Raw genomic sequence first — 22,970 nt, 5'->3', positions numbered from 1 at the left:
AATAAAACTATCATGATTTGCTCAATAGTATGCGACCCATATGCATGAAAATAACATCACAAAGCACCTCATCACTGCAACTTATATGTTTTATGATATTTTGTAGTAAGTAGATTGTGCTAGCTACATTGATACAATTTCTCTCATTCATGATCATACTAAGAGAAATAAGTGATATGTTAATAAAAAATATTAACTTGATAAAAATATTTATTTTTTTCAAAATGATTATACTTTCAGGTTTAATAACAATAAAAAAAAATTCTCTAAGACTTAAATAATTTGTTTTACATTTAAATTTTTTTTGGTTCCCTGCACGTGCAAACTAGTAATAATCAAAATATATGTATTTATATGAACAATGGCTTAGATTCAAAGTTTAGTTTAATGAAGTAATTTTTTATCCAATAATTTTTGTATTACTACTCTGTTTTCAAGAAAATAACAATCCGATTCTCACAAAGTTTTTTTTTTTTTTCCCCCCAAAGACATCAAACTCCCTTAAATAGAATACTCACATTGCTCATTCACTGTCACTGATGTACGAAATTATCTCGTAAGATGGAATAAGCCGAGAGTTTGAGTCAACATATACGGACAGGGACAATGCTATTTATTTATATATTTGAGAATAATTTTATTTTAAAAACCACACACGTTTGGCTAACTATATCCGTACACGTGTCACTCCAATGGCTTATAAATACTTGATCCTCAACATTTCCCAAACACTCTCTCAGCGTAACCCTCCTTTACGGGTTCTATCACACCACCGATGCAACCATCCGTCAAGCTACATCAAACCCTAGATACCTCCATCTCCCCTCCTCCGATCTCTCTAATTGTTTAATATAAAGATGGTTTCGGAAGCCAGCAAGAAGAAGGCTGCTCAAAAGAAGGCGGCCGCGGCGGCTAAGCGAGGTGGCAAAGCAGCAGCAACCTCCTCAAAAAGGGCAGCGGCGACGGCGGCGTCTGATTCGCAGAATGAAGGTGTTGATAAGTTGTCGAATGGAGCTGGAGTCCTTCAGATATCCGATCGGACTTGTACAGGCGTCCTCTGTTCCCATCCTCTTTCCAGAGATATTCGAGTAAGTTTCTCGATCTTTCTGTATTTTGTTTTCAAATAATATAGATTTATTTTTCTTATTTTTTAATTAATTATTAATTAATTAATTAATTTTATTTCCATTAGATTTTTAGATTCTAAGAGTTTTTAATCACATGCTGTCGAAATTTGATGATAATCATTTTCATCTGGGCTATTTTTTGCTTAGTTAGAATTAAGTCACATAATCTAGGACCGCACTTGCAACTTATATTATATGATTGCTAGTCTTTCACACATCATATAAAAGTTACAAAGTAGTCTCGCTACTAGCTTATTGTTGCTAGCTTGGTGCACCCACTACTAGACAAGTGCCTAGGCGAGCGGCTGGGCCTGTCACCTGGGCATTCTGACAACTGTGAACATGCAATGTATAGACTAAAAATTTTCATTTCTGAATGAATATATACAATTGTTCAGCTCATACTTCTGGGATTCTTTGGAGGAGGTAATATCAAGTGATAAGGGTTTTCTTTTCTTTGCTTATTGTGTAGAGTGGGATCTTGGTACAATGGGAGTGATATTAGTAATTAACCAACTTAGCTGTTCCTTGCAGATCGAGTCGTTGTCAGTTACTTTTCATGGACATGATCTCATTGTAGATTCTGAGCTGGAGCTTAACTATGGCAGGTTTGATACTCATACCTATTTGATTCAGGTATTATAGTACTTCATTGTGAAAATGAAATTCATTCTGTTCTTTTTTTCTTCTGTTCATTGTTTTGCACTTCAGACGATACGGACTACTTGGTTTAAATGGATGTGGGAAATCAACCCTCCTAGCTGCCATAGGGTGTCGGGAACTTCCAATTCCAGACCACATGGACATATATCACCTCACCAGGGAGATCGAAGCCTCTGACATGTCTTCACTTGAGGCTGTGATAAGCTGTGATGAGGAGAGGTTGAAATTGGAGAAGGAAGCCGAAGTCTTGGCAGCAGAGGTATATCCTTGTGACTAAATTGTTTTTTTTAGAGCTTGTGCGTGATGGATGTTTTTGTGACTTCCATCTATAATTGATTATTTATTTTTGGTTTGGATATAAGATAGGATGATGGAGGTGGAGAAGCTCTTGATCGTATTTATGAGCGTTTGGAGGCCATGGATGCATCAACTGCTGAGAAACGTGCTGCTGAAATTTTGTATGGTCTTGGGTTTAACAAGAAAATGCAAGAAAAGAAAACTCGAGATTTTTCTGGTGGCTGGAGAATGAGAATTGCACTAGCTCGGGCTTTGTTCATGAACCCAACTATCCTCTTGCTTGATGAGCCAACCAATCATCTTGGTAAGTTGTACTTGTACTCTTATTGCACATAATGTTTTCTAACATTCCCATGTGTTGATGGAAAAAAGAAGAAGAAGAAGAAGAAGAAGCAAAACTGTAGATAAGAAAAGACTGCCATGGCTTGTTTTGTTGAATATGAGATTGGATGAGTACTCTTGAAGTCCTTGACACGTTATATCATAAGAAGCCAAAAAACACATCAAATTTATGGGGGGAAAAAGAAGAAATTCCTCAATTCATGCTGACTTGTGGAAGGTTTTCAAGAGTCTCTCAATGATGCTTCTATGAACTTTTAAGCATAAACTTCACATGTCCTCGTAAGCTCTTCAATTTTTTTTCCTTTCAAAACATAGTATAAAATTAGTGATGGATCATCAAGATCACCCATTGTTTGACATATATATCTCTAGCGTAATCAGAACTAGTTACTGCTTGTTTGGAAATTTGGGTGTGTTGTTCATTTCAATTCGATTCTATTAAATTTATTAGTTGAGTTGGGATCCATCCAAAACATAAGCTTTATAACGGCTGACACATTTTTAATTGTTTGTATTTTTACCTAATCACCAACACTTCTCCTTACATGCTAACTGCAATTTTATGTGAAATAGAATGTGTTTGGAATGGTGGATTTGTTAAGAACTTCAATTCTACATGTTAACACCTTTTAAAATTCCATATAAAATCATAGTTATAAGACCCAATCCGGGAGACAACCCGCTCAAGGCCTGGTATTGGGTTGGGCGGGTTGACTCGCAGATTGGCCAGTCAACCCAAGCTATGTTTTTTTTAATAAAAAAACAAAAACAGAAAAAACCCCGAAACAATGTTGTTTTAGTAAAGAAGACTAATTCGAAATAAAACTCGACATGGTCTAGGCTCTAGGTTAGCGGATTGATCCGCGGGCCGGGTCTTATAACTGTGCTGAAAAGGGTGGATTACTGCTGGATGGGTCCTGCACCGTGCAGTGGTCATATATTCATGAAAACTAGTGTTTTGTTTTGCAAGTTTTATCCCTTTGCTTCCAGCTCTAAAGGGATAAAAAGGGAAATTTGAACACCAAATTGAACAACAATTTATTTTCAACAAATATTTGAATGTTTATCTTAATTCAATTCTACCAGTTGATTTGAATTAAACAATTCACTTGAATTTGTTCCATACAGGTTATTAGAGATCTTCTAAGTTTGACTTTTGTTGTGGTTAAAAAATGGAGTGCATGGGCCAAACTCAAGTAATTTATTTGCCTTGACTACAAAACGAAGAAAATTCCTCCGTTCTAAGATAATAAAAAGCCTTTTTGGAGTTCTCATTCGCAGATGCACGTTAGCATGGGGACTTTGTTTATTAGCTTGTGGCAACCACTATACTATTCTGAGTTCTTGTATTATTACCAAATCAAATATTGAAAATTATGGCCCTATAACTATTGGATGGTATTATTTTCTGTTGAAGTCTGTTTTTCTTGTTGGTTGGTGTATGAGTGTATTTAACTCTTTAAAGTTCAGTCGTAGATTGGAGAAAAGAATGACTTGGGAGGAGTGTTGGTTTGATGTTAATGATTAATCTTCTTTTGTTGTGACAGATCTAGAAGCCTGTGTCTGGTTGGAGGAAACTTTGAAGAAGTTTGACCGCATTCTAGTTGTGGTCTCACATTCCCAGGATTTCTTGAATGGTGTCTGCACAAACATTATCCATATGCAAAACAAGAAATTGAAAATCTACACTGGTAACTTCGATCAGTATGTTCAGACCCGTTCTGAACTGGAAGAAAATCAGATGAAACAATACAAGTGGGAGCAGGATCAAATTGCTTCCATGAAGGAGTATATTGCCCGATTTGGGCATGGGTCAGCAAAATTAGCTCGCCAGGCACAGAGCAAGGAGAAAACTCTTGCAAAAATGGAGCGGGGTGGACTTACAGAAAAGGTTGCGAGAGACAAGATTCTGGTCTTTCGCTTTGTCAATGTTGGAAAGCTCCCACCACCAGTGCTTCAGTTTGTGGAAGTAACCTTTGGCTACACACCTGATAATCTCATCTATAAGAGTATTGACTTCGGTGTTGATCTGGACTCTAGGATTGCGCTGGTTGGGCCAAATGGTGCTGGGAAGAGTACCCTACTGAAGCTTATGACGGGTGATTTGGTTCCTTTAGATGGTATGGTTCGGCGGCACAATCACTTGAGGATTGCACAATTTCACCAGCACTTGGCTGAGAAGCTTGACTTGGAAATGTCTGCCCTCCAGTATATGATTAAAGAGTATCCAGGGAATGAGGAGGAAAGAATGAGGGCAGCTATTGGGAAGTTTGGGTTGACAGGCAAGGCCCAGGTGATGCCCATGAAGAACTTGTCAGATGGGCAGAGGAGCAGGGTGATATTTGCTTGGCTGGCGTATAGGCAGCCCCACTTGCTACTGCTGGATGAGCCAACAAACCATTTGGATATTGAGACGATTGACTCTCTGGCTGAGGCATTGAATGAGTGGGATGGGGGTCTTGTTCTTGTTAGCCATGATTTCAGGCTCATAAATCAGGTAGCAGAGGAGATTTGGGTATGCGAAAATCAAGCTGTTACCCGGTGGGAGGGTGACATTATGGACTTCAAGAAGCACCTCAAGATGAAGGCCGGTTTGTCTGATTAAAGCTAGAACACAGGATGTATTTGGAGATCTTATCATATTATCCGCGTGCTTTGGCCTATGGTTTGTCTATCACTTTCTGTCCCAACAGCTGCATATTTGCAATGTTGGGTTTTCTGGATGACGACACATCCCAGGCAGAATCGTGATGAATGCTTGTAGAGGAGGACTGGTTAGGTGACAAGACTTGGTTATTGATTTGAGCCAATGATCATCTTATCCTCTGTGCTCATTACCAGGGAGTATATTTGTTTTCCTTGATTACGATTGGCGCCCCGCCCTAGTAGACTTGGTTGTTTACCAAGAAGATACTTATATAGGTTAGAGGTGATGCCAATGTGATCCTGATCCCCTTGTCCGTGCCTTTGTTATATGTGTATGTACTTGAGGAATTGCTTATTATATGGTACCTTGTTTCTTGAGTTACTTAAATCTCAATCTTGAAAGTGTTTCTTATCGGTCTGCAGCATCTCCATGAAGAAACACTGGGCAACAAAGCAGGAAAAACCCTAAAGAAAGACAGGGAACAGCCAGATTACAAATCAGGTATCATGATACCAAACTTCAGCTAGTATTCTCCCTAGAAACAGAAGAGTTGGATCTCCCTTGGATCTTGGAAAGCACCCAGTCATCCAACATCTTATAATATAGGTCCTTGAAACGCAAACCCTGACTTGTCCTTAAAAAACACCAACCCCAGGGAGCATGGCACGCTGTCTCAGCACATTGCCCGCAAAAAAGTTTTCTAATCAATAAATAATCTGATTGTGCAATAACAGCCATAGAAAAATCCCAACTTTCACACAATTGTAGAAATAGGACCCCGAGAATTACCTACAACTCTAAAAAAAAACTAGGATTTCTTATGGTAAACAGTGAAAGCGCTTGATCTAATTTTCACCAATATTTTTCTTATTGATCTAATTTTCTTATTTTTTTTTAAATTTTATCAATGTAGTTCATTTAATAAAAACCAAAGGTGATTAAAATAAAAATCCAAAACACTATGGAAGATCCAAAATATGGATAAAAACCTCTATATCCTATTAATTTGCTTCATTTTTTGGAAATTTTTTCATCAAAATAATTTTTTGAAGAAAAACAATTAGCAAATTATAAATGCAAATTTCAATAACAATAAATAATATTTTTATGATAATGCCGTGAACACATTAAAAATATAAAAATAATTGACTAAAACTTTTTAAAATTTATTTTTCATAATAAACTATTAGTATGACCGACCAACATGAATAGGGTGTATCAAATTACCTAAATGGATTGAATCCATTTGTACACAAACTAAGCTGCACGTTACGTGGTTCCATTGAAAACTAAGGATACACCCTATTAAACTGCTTCCAAGCTTCAACATCAGAAAGATGTACCATTACTTCATCCTCCGCATCATGAGAATGATGTCATATCATGTGTTTGGCTTTCTTTGAAGACATAAATAACCTTTACAACCTAAGAATGATTGGAAAGTATCTCAATTTTTTGTATGCCACAAATGTCATTCCTCTATCTATATTAGGTTTATATCGAGCATGCCTACAAGTTTTGCAGTCGATTAAATTTGCATCTTCACTATAGTACAACATGCAAAAATTTAGGCACATATCAATTTTTTGGTATCATAGGCCAAAGGATTTCATCATAGATTTTGCAGCATAAAAGTTCTCTTTTAGCATATTTTCTTTAGGTAAAATACTTTTTTCCCATTCGATTATGCTATCATAACCGACTTCACTCATACCATAATCTGACTTTATGGTAAACACTCGTGTAATGACTAATAATTTACTTTGATTTGTGCAATCATCCTATAATGGTTATCAAAATCTTTTAAAAGATAAGAAAAAACCTAGTTGTATCTACATGAGGTTCTTCATCTATATGTGAACTTTCACCTAAATAACCATGATTTATTCTAATTGCATCCATCATCATACTCTTATAAGGACTACTATTATCATCAACAACTTCATACAAGTTGCTAGAACTAGATGTTGAGCCAACAATCCTTTTTATTATGGTCTCGTAAGGAGCATGGGGTTCTCTATATGCAAACCAACACAAGTATTTCTTAACGAATCCTTCTTTTAAGAGATGCATCATCACAACATCTTATTGGAGAAACTTTTTGTTTTTACACTTCACACATAGACATTTAATTTTCCCTTCACTAATATTCTTCGGATTTGAAAGTGAAAAATCAATAAAACCCTCAACCCCTCTAGAATAATCTTCCCTATATAACCCTTGAGGTGAATCTAGATACATCCATGAACGATTATCCATTACTTAGAAAACCTATATAGATTAATGCTAACATAATTTGTTAATAAGGTAACAATCAATTCAAAATTTAAGTTTGGTAATAAAAAATTAATTCACAATCTAATAATCAATTAATATTTTTATACAAAAAAAACATAATGATGTGTAAAAATATCAAATAAATAAATCCAATTAATGGCAAGTAATCTATAACCCAACTAATTATATTTCATTTATTCAATTCAAAGTTATTCAATCTTAATTAATATCAATTCCACAAAAAAAAATAATTTCTCCAAAATTCTCAACTTCACAATAAAATTGACAAAATATGATTGTTAGTCATTAAATAACCCATAATTTCTTTCAATATAACACCTCTAAGTTATAAAATCAAAATCCATTACATAAAATTACTAACAAATTCAAATTTGTCCAAATCACAAACAAACCCTAAAATATAGATCAAACTTTAATTCTCTATGAAAAAAAATATAAAACACTAAAATATATAAGCGAACTACACTATAAATACTAAAAAAACAATAATACATTAACTTAAAACAATAACTTACTGGGTGTATATTGTATTTAGAGAAAATTATATCAAGAAAATGATGTTGACATTGTAGAACATTGGGTGGCTGAAATTTATAATGATAGAACTTAGATTTGTGCCAAAATGGAAGGGAGAGACTATTGTTTTGATTTGCAAAGAAAGGAAGAAGGAGGAGGAGAGAATAGAGATGTGGTTAATTATAAAACTTTTAGATTTATCGACAGATTTGCCGATGAAATATAGCGACATAATATATTGTTGGTACTTTCATCGATTATTGATAATAAGTCATTTTGGCGATGAATTCACCAATATAAAATCTTTTTATTTTTTAATTATTTTATTATATTTGTGATTATATCAGTATTTATTGATAAAAATAAAAAATTTTGACTGAATTATTTTGTAGCCATAAAAATTGGAAAGTTTCGATAAAAACTTTGGTCGATGATTTTTTTGGTATTGAAAATTTCTTGGTATTGAAATAATATAATAACTTATTTAGCAATTAGCTTAAAATTAAAAAAAAAATGAAAAAAAGAAGAAGAAACGATTAACTAAAAAGGTCGTAGTTTATGGTTTTTTAATGTTAAATCATATACATACATACATACATACATACATACTTGTATACATAAACACACACATTATTCAGTTTTCGATTAAAACCGAATAAAATAATTTTAAAAACTGCACTGAAACTGAAAAACTAAATTAAACTGGTCGATTTGAAAAAAAAAAAAAAAAAAAAACCTAATTAAAGTGAATAGTGTCACCCTATGACCTGCCATTATTGGCGCGCATGCATACAAACCTCCACGGAGATGTCTCCATCGCCGTCCCTGTCAATGACTATGACTAATCCAAAAGATCATTATAAATTGTTGAGTTTTTTCCTTACAAGCACAGTGTAAAAAAATTTTAAATTAGCACAAAACTTGAGACAAGAAACACGTGTTTGAAATTGTATTTTTTTATTTAAATCTTTTTATTTATAATTATTTTTTTTGTATTTCTGAATTATTTTGATATCCTATATTAAAAATAATTTTATTTAAAAAAAATATTATTTTAATATATTTTTAAATAAAAGTATTTTAAATGCGCCTAGTTACCATTACATCCACCTCGATCTTAGCGAATTCAAAGTCGATAAGTACAAACAAAACGATCGATATATCAAAGAGGGACTGACGGATCAAAGCACCATATATGCCTGCAAAAAGACGTCATTAACGGACCTATATGTCGATTAGCTGAGATGACGAGCAGTTATGAAGAGTCTGGTCTCATCATTGGTGCATATGCATCTTAATTAATTCTAGCTGCACGATCCTCTGATGTACGTAATCATAAGGTTGGATGATCATCTTCAAGATGCTTGTTTTTATCTTGAAACTTCAATTTTGTTCAAAAGATTTCACTCAAAAAACAAAAAAAAAAGGAGTTGAAAAGGACTTGCCAAATTTATATGCATGCAAAAGCTCTGTTTAATCAAAAGTATCATCATCCCAGAGTATTCATAGGTTGGAAAAATACCACCTTGACGAAACACTTGAATTGCACTGCCAATCATATTCCGTCGGCCTCTTTTTTGCTTTTTCTCGAGGTATATCCTTAATTGAAGGCGGCTCTAGCTAGCAACTTCGACGGTGGGCATGGTAACAAGGGGCAGTTCTAGAATAGGAAAAAAAGACACAGACCACCGGCATTAATCCCTGGCATTTTGGAAGTGCTTGCTTGATTTATAAAATTCTCTCTATTTTTTTTAATTTTCTCTTTTTTATTTCTTTGTTTTCTTTATATTTATTTCTCTCCCGGTGATTATAGCCAAAAGATTTCTCCATACATACAACCTCTCCATAAATCTCCATCTCTCTCTTCTTGTAACAAACCCTTCTCCCTCCCTCCCTCCCTCTTCCTCCTTGCAACAAAACCCTCATAGAAATATGGCAGAGACACACAAGAAACCCCATGTCATCTTCATACCCTTTCCTCTTCAAGGCCATGTCATCCCAGCAGTTCACCTTGCCATCAAGCTGGCATCTCAAGGCTTCACCATCACCTTCATCAACACCCAGGCCATCCATCACCAAAACCTCCAATGCTCAGCCCAGTAGTGAACCAGACATCTTCGCCAAGGTCCGAGAATCAGGCCTTGATATTCGGTATACAACTGTCTCCGATGGGCTTCCTATTGGGTTCGACCGCTCGTTGAACTTTGACCAATTCACGGCAGCCCTATTGCATGTGTTCTCGGCCCATGTGGATGAGGTGGTGGGTCAGATTGTAAAGTCTGATGACAGTATTCGATGCTTGATTGCCGATACATTTTTTGTATGGCCATCAAAGATTGCAAAGAAATTTGGTTTGCTATATGTTTCCTTTTGGACAGAACCGGCTTTGGTGTTTTCCTTGTATTATCATATGGATCTTCTAATGATAAATGGTCACTTTGCTTGTCAAGGTAACTTGTTGATGTCCATGTTTAATCATGCCAATCATACTATATTATTGTTTCAATTGAGTTGTCTTTTGCATTAATTATGGATTATTACTAATTTTACTGCATGTTCTTCCCGAATTGAATGAGTAAATATCGTATATCTAATTGTTGGAGCTTCTTGAAAACTGAATTCAGCAATATACTTTCGGTAAAATTAGCATTAATCTAGTTTATTAAAAAAATGTTGATATTTTAAAAAACTTCATGGTGGTATATGATCAATTTTTGGTAAATCTTGTGACTAGATTGCCGCGAGGACACCATAGATTACATACCAGGAGTTAAGGCCATAGAACCGAAGGACATGTTATCATATCTTCAAGAGACAGATACAACATCCATTAGCCATCAGCTTATTTTCAAGGCCTTCAACGACGCTAGAAATGCAGATTTTCTTTTATGCAACACTGTGCAAGAACTTGAGGTCGAGACTTTGTCAGCCTTACAAGCCAAGATGCCCTGCTATGCAATTGGACCCATTTTTCCTAATGGCTTCACCAAGAGCTTCGTGGCCACCAGCCTGTGGTCCGAGTCCGATTGCACCCAGTGGCTTGACAAAAAGCCTCATGGCTCAGTCTTGTATGTTTCATTTGGTAGCTTCGCACATGTTGCAAAAAGGGACCTCGTAGAGATTGCAAAAGGGCTTTCCCTTAGCAAAGTGAGTTTTGTTTGGGTGCTTCGGCCTGATATTGTGAGCTCCGATGACGCTGATCCCCTGCCTGGTGGGTTTGAGGAAGAGGTTGCGGACCGTGCAATGATCATACCTTGGTGCAGTCAAAGAGCAGTGTTGGCCCACCCAGCGATCGGAGGGTTCTTAACACATTGTGGATGGAACTCTGTACTAGAAAGTATATGGTGCCAGGTTCCACTACTGAGTCTCCCTTTGCAGACAGATCAATTCACAAATAGGAAATTAGTGGTTGATGACTGGAAGATAGGGTTTAATTTGAGTGATGGAAAGTTTGTCACTAAAGAGGAAGTTTCTTACAATGTCAAACGGTTGATGAGTGGAAAATCAGAGGACGGATTCAGGAACACAATCAAGGAGATGAAGAAAACATTAGAAAATGCATTGTCATGCAATGGGTCGTCAGAGATAAATATGGCTCGGTTCGTCAAGGACCTAAGGACCAAGATCAGTGAAAAGATGAAGCCAGTAGACAGATCTGCATGCACCGGCAGCCAAAACCATTAGCCAGTAGACAGATCAGTTCATCTAGGACCTATAAGGCTAGAACACGTTTGGAGATATTTAAGCCATGCATGCGATCCCCACTTCAAAATATTGTCAAGCTCCAAATAGCTTCTCTAGCTTTTGCAAATTGGTCTGTACTCTGTAGTAGTACAATGGTAAATTAGCATTATACCCTCTTATTTTTATTGCATAATTAGATACATAGATACTTTATAATAATAATAAATTATTTTATTAATTATATCTCATTCTAATTAAAAAGAAATCTTCTTAATTATAACTCTACTAAAAACTCATTTTATGAAAAAATTCAAAATAATTAATATTTTTTTTTGTAATTTTATTACCTTGCACCAATAATTATACCTTTAACTAAATATATTATTTTATTAGCATGGTTGGTATTATGGTAGTGATTATTTTTTAAATTATTTTTCGTTTAAAAATATATTAAAATAATTATTTTATTTTTTAAAATTTATTTTTAAAATCAGCATATTAAACAAAATCTGAAAATATTAAAAAATTCAAAAAAATATACTTTCAAAATAAAAAAAATAAACGTATACAATTGCAGCTAAGGCTAGAAGCCAACCAACGTCTGCCAATTACACAGTTACAAGAACAAATTTCATGGCCACATATTCAGGCACCAATCGCAAGCAAGTGGCAGAAATTGACATGACTTGTCGCAAAATTAACATGTACAAATTGACGGTGAGCTCGTCAGAAAACAATATGCCAGAGGTAACGTCAGGCAGAGTGACTTGCATGATGCATTATTGCTAGGGTATGGGCCCAATTGTTACATGTGGTTTCGCATGGGGTCTGATTGTGAAGTGAATGGTGAACATCACACCTTCCAATAATTGAGTTAGAAACTGTGATTTGTGTATTTCTTGCCATTTCTTAAAAATATTGAACGAAGTCTCCATAGACTATAGATCATAGAACTTCAATAAACTCTGGTGCGTTAGGACTTGATATATTGCCATGATTGCAGTAAGGATACCTTCCCTTTCCCCCTTTCTTTCGCTTTCTTTTGAGATCAATGCTTGAATTCAAAATCAATACCAAGAAGAAAGGGAGGGTGGCTTCAAAATATTACAAACTTGGAGGAAAAGATTCATACGGATGTTTGCAATATATGGATGAACCACAAAGTAGTAGGTTGAACGCATGATGGTTGATATTTGTCCGGAAGTGGTTCATTTCTTCTATATGGAGCTCCACATAGCTATACGGAGCCCTACATAGATCCAACGCCATATGGAATCACTCATGCTACAAATGTTAGAGATAAGAATGTGTTTGGTTAAAGGAGAGCAGTTGAGAGTCAACTAAATATTGACTTGAAACCAAATGAGATTAGTTACAAATCGAGACATGATTATGTAGTTCATTATGATATAAAACCTAACTAGGTGTTCGAGGATGACCATGATAAGTATTCATAAAAACAGGTAAAAGGAATCAAAAGAAGAATAAACTGTCTTAACCAGGCATGAAACGCTAAATAGAGGCTATCCTGGCAAATAGAAGGATCTGAGAAACTTACGGGGGGGGAGACATTATTGTGACCAATGCTTTCTTTCTTTAACTGAATTCGTTCTTTTGTTTCTAACAGTAAAACTGAAATAGGGAGACAAAAACAGATTAGTTGCACAGAAGTGGCAGTACAATTTCCATTCATCTAGGATTGTCTGTATCCCGATTACACCGGCAACACTTTAGTATGGATACATGTTTCCCTACACAAAAATGCAGTACAACAAACACAAGAATGCGATAGCCAATTGCCATGAGAAACAACACCAACAAATTCTCCCATTTGGAATTACGATCAGGAGAGATGTCATATGCACTACGGAGTGCCTGCAATCCTGAAATGGTCCTTACTTGCCCGACAGCAAACGAAGTTCTCAGGTACTCGTTCTCCAAAAGCCCCTGCAACATCAAGACCAATGAGGCATCTAAGATCCTTTCAGACATATGATCTTATTTCAACTGCTTCCAACAAATAAAAATTAAAGGGGGAAAAGGAAAGTTTGAATGTGTCTGATGGTCAGGGTTTTCGTATTGAATTGATTGAGCAATAACAAATGTGTTAATCATAATGTCAATAAAGAAACACAGCTACTCATATGAAGGATACAACAGAGTGCAATTACAAGCAAACTTGCCTGAATAGAGTAAGTGTGAAAAGCAATATAGGATACTGGATATGTCCACACTGGTCCTGGCAAGGCACTTCGAATTCTAAAATACCCCGCAGAAAGCATCATTACAACCTGAATGGCACGCATATAAACAATCACATTAAGAAATGCCAACTCATAAATCAATATAAATATGCATATACATCAGTACTCACTGCAACTTAGTGATCTGTTTAGAATGTTTATGTCCAATGGGGTAATAACTTTCATATATGCATCAGAAAGGTCATCAAACACCATACAAGATGCTCTGAGTGAACATTTGTGATGAATTTTTATTTTTATTTTTGCAATTAGCTTTAGTACTCAAATACAATAGAACTATCTACACTAGAATATCCCAGCTAAATGAGAGAGAGGTCAATTTAACACCAACAGCAAAAGTAGTTGTAAGTGCACGTGTGTAACATGAACATATTTCTCATCCATTGACTCAGCGAAAGCAAAACAATCCAAAGATAATAACATAAAGTACTGATAATGAAACTCACATGTATGAACACCATTGTTAATACACTCCAGAAAACATGTTGCCAAAGGGAAGTGATAAGCAGCATTAGTCCTTCATTTACCAAGAGGCACACGAAGAAATTCAAAACAAAGTACATCAACAAGCTAAATCCGTCTTGCAAGCCTACGAGGAAATAGAAGACAAGACTTGATGAAATGGAGATGAGAAAGAGGAATGGTATGCTGGATATAAGTTGCCCAAGTAAAAAGACAAGTGCTCCTGAATGCCTATTTGATTCTTCACATGCAAATATCTGCAAAACAGGCAACCCGGTCGACCAAATCAAGTATGAGAAAGATGAACCATGGGCAATCAAATAATGATTAAAAAGAAGACTCGGATTGATTACATTTTAATATAATTTTCCCATATTGGACTTTCTATGATACACATAGATGAGTTTTAAACTTTTTAGTTTATCTATTTTCTACCTAGTTCATATGATGTATAATCAATGAACTTAATAAATAATATTTATTGTCTTTGGTTCAATCAGGATATCAAAGGCAGCTTCCTGATCCACAGAACTCTATATGAGATCAATTAAAAAACGAGTACCATTTATTCTCAAGCCAAATCTTACTTTCCTATATCATATGTAACCATATAACAACAAATTGTACATATTAATACCCAACAAAACAGCAACAGAATACCTTAATTTCCTTCAACAGCGCAGGTACACCCGCTATGCTTAGAAGTGAAGTAAATGAGACAAATACAAATATAGCTGCAACCCTTGTCTGCAAAATGGGAGTGGACATAAGAAATCCGGATGTATCAGAGCAAGAGAAATAGTGCATGTGCATGTGCATGAATGAAGACAAAAACAATGAAAAACAAGGTCAAGAAGCAGCGATGAACAAGAAATTGTTATCACGCTAAAAGATGAACATTTACCACTGACCAAATGAATGATAGATGGAAATAACATGCATCCCATGCCAATCAGGCATTTCAAAGAATAAAATATTCAAGGAAAATCCTTTTAAGTTACACATCTGAACCATGTCCTAGGAAGTCCAAGTGATAGCAGAAGTAACCTTCACCTGCTGACTATCAAGATGATTTTATTTTTTTTCCCAGAAGAGGAAGGATCCAATGCACTGGGGTTAGTTAGAGGAATAGTCACAGTAATAGCTGTTTCCATAATGAATCAGACAGTATGATGAGCATGTCCAACCCAGACCTGTCTTTACTCAAATCATGTGTTTGATTACAACAACTTGATATAAAATACAGATATGACCAGGTTCTAAAAGTCTTATAGTTATCATGTTCTTCCTTAGGGTACTTAAGGGTGCAAATTCAGATGCAATAATGATCTTGTTTTAAGGAACTCACCACAACTGAAGACAAAGAATGCCTCAAGCCTGAGAATACTGTACCAATACAGAGAGAAAGGAGCATATAGAGAATAAGGCGAAGCCAGTAGTATTTCCATTCCCTTGACATAACTAGCAAAGATCTCCAAGTCAAAACAGCAACCCTTGTAGCAATGCCAGCTTTTCCCTTGCTTTTAAGAAGTGGACCTTCCTGCAGGGTTGAATCACATATGACGAGATTTGGTGAAAGCTATAAAAAAGCAATGCTTTCATTGCAGTTTGTTATTCAATGCAAAAATGGGAGCTTGTGCTTCAATGAAAAGAAGGGGAAGAAGATTGGATGGAAGTGTATTGTGGGTATTACAAGAGTTGAAGGAGTTTCTCAAATTAAAAATTTACTTGGGATAAAAAAAAATTATGGAATGAAAATCCACTACTACACTGAAACTTGTATTTGCATGCAGACACAATCATGTACACATGGACACACTCACACACATGCCCATGGGGGATATCTACACACGAACAAGCACATCTGCATGGCTGCATGGCTGCATAGCCTGCATTTCTACACCTATATTTACAGTGAGCTGCCCTCTTCTTCACCAAATGATACCTGGATAAGCTTGATTATTTCTGTGTCACCCTGTGGGTCATATGTTCTAAAATCATAAAAACAATTGAGGACTTTTTTCACATATATGATGGTAAAATTTTGACTTAATCCAGCATACACCAGCCCCCTTTACCATTCGATCTAAATCCTAAAGTCAGAACTAAAGCGTCACAGGATTAATCCAGAAAAAATTATCCAGCCTGTCATGGCATTGACACAGCAATCCAAGCGGGAAGAAGAAGAAAGAAGAAAAAAAAAAGATGAATTCATTCATTATCCACAACCTATAAAAGTAGGAACTAACAAGATTCATACAAGTCTCTCTCGGTGTCACATGACAATCAACAATTACTTACAGTGAAGGCAGAGTATATAGGCAACCAATAAACATGGTGTGATACAAGGAGATAATGACAATACCCTTTCAGTGAGTTTCAATATCATAGTTTCAACTGCAGCAGCATCAGCTGATGATTTATAGGTTGCTTCTAGGGTACGTATGGCAACAGCGGTGTCCATGTTCACTGATGAAAAATCTCCATGGTCATCCTGTGACAATGATTCCATGTCTAGCAAATGTCAAAATGAGTACTAAATAAAAGTGTCCTAAATCGACATGATAATAATAAGTGCGCAGAAGTCAACAGTTGTACAGCATTTCATTCAACCTCAGGTCGAAAATATAAGCAATATGAGTGTCACAACTTCAAACATCAGCCCCAATATTAAGTGCACAGAAGTCGACACTTCTACAACAATTTGTTCAACCTCAGGTTGAAATTATTAGCAATATGAGTGTTACAACTTCAAGCAACAGCCTCAATATGAGTGTTGCAACTGCAACCATCAGTCTCACTCTTTCTTTGTTTTAAGAGCATCTTTTTGGTGCCATCAGAAATAAAAATCACTGAAACAACAATAATTACTCAAGTACCTGCCAATTTTTGCACATTGCAATGATCCTGTCAAAATCCGTGTTTATTGCACGTAAGAAGTGATCAGAAGGACTTTGCATAATTGGGCAAGGAAATCCAGCATTCGAGAAGTGCTTCATCAATGTAAATATGTCAGTCAATATCAATATAACACAATCTTTAATTCCAAGAAAGAAAAAATTCTTGGAGTTTTGTGCATAACTAAGTTATTTTGATACCATATTTTATGGCAACCATGGCAACCAAATGACGCACAAAATAAATACCACAGTACTTGGTTGAATACATTTGATACTAAACAATAAAATGGCCATATGATATGGGTCTCACTAATTTCGACATTATGTTCTTCATTAGAAAATGAAACAAAGTTCCCAGCATCCCTTACTTGCAAGCAGGCCAATGTTTCTCCAAAAAATAAGGTATTTCCATTTGAAAGCAGGCAGATCCGATCAAAGAGACCAAACACTTCTGTGCTGCTCTGGTAAATGGTAAAGATTAGAGTGCACCCAGTGCTAGCAAGTTTCTTTAATGTAACCATCATCAGAAGGGTAGAGACACTGAATGAGGCAAAGTCATGAAATTAGATAGAGCATGGCAATCAATCAATACTCACAGGAAGAAAGACATAAATCATTAAGAGAATGCAGAGCCATGACCCACATACAGGTATGGAAAAAGTTAGGCCATTAATAATGTTGGATCCCACATAAAATGGCAAATAACTTGTTGATACCAAAATTCATATGAAGTTAGTTAAACTTTCTTTGATGATGCAGTCATATTTCCTCTGTCATTTCAAGAACTTTGGTCCTCCAGTTCTGATTTTTTGGAGAGTTAGTATTACATTTTAAGATGCTCTCATTCACCCACACACATAAAGTGGTCTAACAGCATCTAATATAGGTTCTTTCAGAGAAAAAAAACCTAAGATGCATGTTCCTACCCCTGACTGAGTGCTTCACATCAACAGTGCAATAAGCCCATAGCACACTATGCAGGATGAATGTAAGAAAATAATAAGAGCCTTGAAAACCTAAATGGTGTTGGATGGAGAAATATGCAATAACCTGTCAAGATGATAGAGAGGTTCATCTATAAATAATACGTGTGGCCTCATCACAAGCTCCCGGGCAATGCTTATACGCCTTCGCTCGCCACTTGGAAGGCCCTTAAAATAACAATGTCCTCCAATCAGTTTGTTTGCATAATCACTCAAAGACATGGCATGGATGGCATCCTCTACCACACTCTTTTTCTGGCAGAAGAAGCCAGGAAGTTGAAGCAGTGCGGAGTAGTACAAGTATTCTCTGACAGTGAGAGATCCTATCAGAGTAGTTTCCCTCTCAACAAAACCCTACAAATTGGAAGATAATTCAACATCAAATGCCCCAACTTTACTGCAGATAACAAGTTTTAGTTCCATCATGGAATTGCAACTTTAACTTTCTGTTTGTAGATAAATTTCCTCGGTATCAGATAACAGCTTTTAGTTCCGTCAAATTTCTTCATAGTTCCATCATGGAATTGCAACTTTAAATTTCTGTTCGAAGATAAATTTCTTCATTATCAGTTACAGAACTTGTCCAGTTATGAAAAGGATGTGAAAAATTTAAGTGTCCAACCTTGATTCGAGGGAAAAATTCTATATATTCCAAATTATGATGTAAGCTAAAGTTGACACCAAGGACCATCAAAAGGCAAAACACTAAACATTATGAAAATGACTGCCCATAGGTGGATTTTGATATAAAAAAAAAAATTTAAAACAGTAACAACATCATATGCCTGTTAAAGACCATCATAACTCCACTGAGTTCACAGACACACTTGCGCACTCATGCATACATGTAATATATTCGATGTAAAATAGTGAACAGAAACCTATTGTAAGAAAAAATGGTTGTGATTAGGGCCTTGATCCTAATATAGAGTACAGACTACTTTTTTTTTCTTTCTCTTTGACAACTAACTGACATGGATGAAAGTTATCAACATACAATCTCTAAGAAGACAATGACGATGTATTTGAATTTTATCACCTGGATAGGCCGGATATGAGGCTAGATTTTGGGCAAGCAAGTAAAGTACAGAAAGTATGTTCTTTATCTCTCAAAAGAGACACATAATCAACCAGATTGTGCAACAGCCAAACTTAATAATGCATTCCTTATGATAACTTGATCGTATTTTAGCATACCAACCATAAAACATGATCTAAAAATTGTACAGAAATGGAGATGAAAGGAGAGCAGAAAATTCAAAAAGGAACGGCTGAAAATGTGACAATCAACAACCCATATTGGTCATTTAATATAGTGATTCTTAGTACAGCATTTGGCTCAGTGATGACAAGAGAAAATTCAGCCAACAATTCTGGTGACAGTTTTATGATGGTTACAGAATCAATAAAACAAAATCTAATTGCATGGATAACAAAACAGCCTTGCCAACAGAACCATTTATTACAAATAGGATAATACTGCAATACCAAAACATATATATATCTATATCACTCAGCTCCTTGAGACAAAGTAATGTACTAAGAAATTGATGATAAATATACTAAATGGAGATTGGCCAAGAACCTTTTGATCTTACATATTAAAAGAGGAAGAAGATATTAATCATAGAAAGAAGATTATCAAAACTGCAGCAGAGAATCTATCTATCTTGCATATTTAAAGAACAAGATGAAACAAATCATAGAAAGATGAATATCAAGATGGCAGATTTGAGAGGAAAACCAATGAAAAAAATTTAAATTGCTAGAGAAATAACTATCTAATAGCAAGAGAATATACTTATAACTTACATATGTGCCATAACGCATGCGTGATTTTGCACCATTGACAAAAATCTCACCATACATTCTAGCTGAATGATGCAACCTCCCTGCAGTGTTGAAATTCACTTCTTTAGTTTCAAGCATCCATCCATGGAGATAATTTCAAAGCAAATGTTTCAACTTGGTGATAAAAATGAATGGCATCTAACTAACCTGCAATAGCCCTTAGCAACGTGGATTTCCCTGATTTTGCAGGACCCATGATGACTGTCATCGTCCCAGGCAATGCATAACCACTTGAGCTCTTGACAACTTTGTCTGAGTACTTCCTTTTCCCTTTGATTGTAACAGTCAAGTCTTTCCAAACAACAGAAGCCCCTGCAATTTTTCTTGCAACAACTGCACGCTCTGGTAATGGTGGGGATGGCAATGACCCACTATTAAGCTTTGACAAAGATGGGGATGCTGGTGTAATAGCAACATTGATAGAGTCACCTCCTTCCTCCACCCTAACGTCAATATCGGTATCCTCCCACTCAGGTGAATCCTCAAATGAGATAGGTTGTCTAACTGAACCAGGCTTCCGCAAGTAGAAGAAGTTACTTGATGGCACCCTACTTGCAGGACTACTTGCTGAAGACGAAGAAGATCTGTAATTATCCGATTGAGATTGTATCTCTTCCATTTCCAAATCCCACTTTTTTCTAAACACAAAATATCAGAAAATGTCTACGCTTTCACGCAAACATAATAGCATCTGTGCATACTGCTAATCACAGTTTTCGACAACTCCCCATCTTCATGTCAGAATAACAGGTCCTACATCAGCAATTCAAGAAATCGAAAGTTTCAAGCATCAATTAGTTAATTGTGGATTCAGATTCCAACATAACATGGTTATGCACTGAACATTGACAGGCAAGTATAGGAGAAACTGTAGAAAAGGAAAAGGCAAGTAAATTTTCTTAACATTTGGGAATTGTTAAATCAAAGGCCTCCAATTAAGTGAGATAACAATATAATCCCAAGGTACTTCTGAAATGAAACAATAACAAAAACAAATAGAAACCCCATCGCCCATCTTGCTTGGAAGCTTTTTCCTTAAGAAGAAAATAAAAATAATGTAGCACAATGATAAGCAGCAAGGCAGCACTTTTCAACAGTACAAAGATCCCATTATCAGATTACATTTGTAACAAGCCTTATAGGAATAAATAAAAAGATTATCAAAAAGCAACCCGCTTTTTTTCATATACCTTATGTTCATAGAACAGAAAATGACAGCAAAATGGCAAAAGAAGAAGAAGAGACCCCAAAAACCCAAATGCTGAACTAAACGAAGAAACCACCAATCAGACCAAAAATCACCCTCATTTTGATACAATAATAATTAAAAAAAAAAAAAGAGGCAGAGAGCAAAAGGAAGGCAAACCCACACACACATACTTCCTTTAGTAACTTGTCAAATAGTATCATGTGTCTCAAACTTGATAAACTTGTTGTACCTAGTATTAGTAGTCTGTTTTGTAGCCAAGACAAGAAAATGGCAATAAAAGTCTGAAAAAAAAGAAATGAAAACTTTGCAGCTTAACTTAACCTAACAATTGTGAAGAGTAGGCCAGTGGAGTACCCAAGAAACAGAAAGGAAGGTAGCTGCTTGAAGTATTCTTCTTCTACTTTCTACCCTCAGTCAGTAAGCAAGTTGAGTAGAACCCATGTTAAGCACACAAACTTCAATGGATAGAGAAGAGAAGAACGTAAAAGAGACAAACCTGGATCTAAATGTGAATAAGAGACCTGCCTTAAGCCTTACTCCTTAGAGAGAAGAGAGGGAAGGAGTGAAGTTGGAGAGTGTCAGAAGTGTGTCAGTGTGTTTAATAATGACATAAACTTAAGATTTAATTCACCATATAATAATTAATTCAATTGAGGGTTGGTTTAGTAGTACCATATAATAATTAATTCAATTGAGGGCAGGTTTAGTAGTGTGATAAAATGCTACTAATATATAGTTTCAATTATAATTTAAAAATTAATTATATTTATAATTTATAATTTATAATTTTTATACAATTTATTTTTAAAAATTACAATTATAAAAGTTATTATAATATAAAAAAGGCCCATAGACACTAAAACGATGTAAAATTTATATTTAAATAGTGGTCTGTGTAATTTTTAAGAGATAATTTAATTTTTTCTATCTAATTCTTTTGTTAGAGTTTTTTTATTAAAAAACAGCAAGCTCCTAAGATTATATATATATATATATGGATAAAAAGACTTAATTAAGGATTTTAATAAGTTGAAGACAGGAATATAAACGGCTAAACCGGGGGGGCTTTGGATATGACCGGTTGCTCCGGTCTGGTTGGCATCTTTGCTTTATCTCTTTTTTGGATTTGGGTTTCTTTTTTGTTTTTATCTTTTTCTTTCTTTTCTGAGATTTGATTGTGATGATGGTTTGATATTGCCAATGCAACACTTGTAGAGTCCAAAATCTTGTTTGAAATAAAGGGTGTCCCCTTCATCCATGCCCTTGAATGATTAGAGGCAGTCAAGAATAATTGTAATAAAAGCATTATTTTTTTTATTTAGAAAAACAAAGAGAGAGAAGAAAATAATTGTTAAGATATCTATGCAATATTTCAGGGGTGATTGTTTTTTATTCACTTTGATTTTTATCAAAAAAAATAATTAAACTGAAATTTAAAAAAAAGTCGAAACTGGTTCAAACCGACCAGTTTCGGTTCGGTTTAGATTTTTGGACAAAAACCGGTTCAACCTGGTTTGGCTTGGTTTTTTTGGTTTGGCTTTCTGGTTTGGCTCAATTTTTTGATTTGACTCGGTTTTGGCTTTTTTTTTTCCGGTTTGGCTCGGTTTTTTCTAGTTTTTTTTGTTTGGGTTCGGTTCGGTTTGTTTTTTTTGTTTCAAGCTTATAAAACCGAAACCGAACTGAACCGGTCGGTTTTTTTAAAATTTTAATCTGTTTTTTTCACGGT

General features: G+C 35.4%; 3 protein-coding genes across 5 annotated transcripts; 2 read left to right on the top strand and 1 right to left on the bottom strand.

Annotated features, from left to right (window-relative positions):
• The first annotated feature begins 732 nt into the window (after window positions 1-732).
• LOC18098230 (ABC transporter F family member 1) lies at window positions 733-5,463 on the top strand. The gene is made up of 5 exons (XM_006384876.3): window positions 733-1,088; window positions 1,662-1,735; window positions 1,839-2,049; window positions 2,157-2,391; window positions 3,977-5,463. The coding sequence occupies exons 1-5, from the start codon at window positions 858-860 to the stop codon at window positions 5,032-5,034; spliced, it is 1,809 nt and encodes a 602-aa protein (XP_006384938.3). The 5' UTR covers window positions 733-857; the 3' UTR covers window positions 5,035-5,463.
• A 3,505-nt stretch (window positions 5,464-8,968) lies between these two features.
• Window positions 8,969-11,815, top strand: LOC18098229 (UDP-glycosyltransferase 86A2). Its single transcript, XM_006384875.3, is given in 3 exon segments — window positions 8,969-9,969; window positions 9,971-10,340; window positions 10,625-11,815. Coding segments are annotated over 3 exon segments (1,467 nt in total). The 5' UTR covers window positions 8,969-9,822; the 3' UTR covers window positions 11,575-11,815.
• A 1,330-nt stretch (window positions 11,816-13,145) lies between these two features.
• Window positions 13,146-21,889, bottom strand: LOC18098228 (ABC transporter G family member 3). 3 transcript variants are annotated; one of them, XM_024599888.2, is made up of 13 exons: window positions 21,741-21,846; window positions 21,599-21,648; window positions 20,182-20,787; window positions 19,996-20,075; window positions 18,251-18,537; window positions 17,569-17,740; window positions 17,180-17,293; window positions 16,666-16,794; window positions 15,649-15,840; window positions 14,961-15,047; window positions 14,285-14,557; window positions 13,758-13,865; window positions 13,146-13,521 (listed from the first exon to the last, which is right to left on the bottom strand). In XM_024599888.2, the coding sequence occupies exons 3-13, from the start codon at window positions 20,651-20,653 to the stop codon at window positions 13,264-13,266; spliced, it is 2,172 nt and encodes a 723-aa protein (XP_024455656.1). In that variant the 5' UTR covers window positions 20,654-20,787; window positions 21,599-21,648; window positions 21,741-21,846; the 3' UTR covers window positions 13,146-13,263. The 3 variants fall into 3 exon arrangements, with proteins under 3 accessions (XP_024455656.1, XP_024455655.1, XP_006384936.1); XM_024599887.2 differs by lacking the exon at window positions 21,599-21,648 and having other exon boundaries at window positions 21,741-21,889; XM_006384874.3 differs by having other exon boundaries at window positions 21,599-21,747.
• Window positions 21,890-22,970: the final 1,081 nt, after the last annotated feature.

This window comes from Populus trichocarpa, chromosome 4 (assembly GCF_000002775.5).
Source record: "Populus trichocarpa isolate Nisqually-1 chromosome 4, P.trichocarpa_v4.1, whole genome shotgun sequence".
Taxonomy (NCBI): domain Eukaryota; kingdom Viridiplantae; phylum Streptophyta; class Magnoliopsida; order Malpighiales; family Salicaceae; genus Populus; species Populus trichocarpa.
The sequence above is the reverse complement of the archived record's forward strand: the minus strand, read 5'-3'. Positions and strand labels throughout refer to the sequence as shown.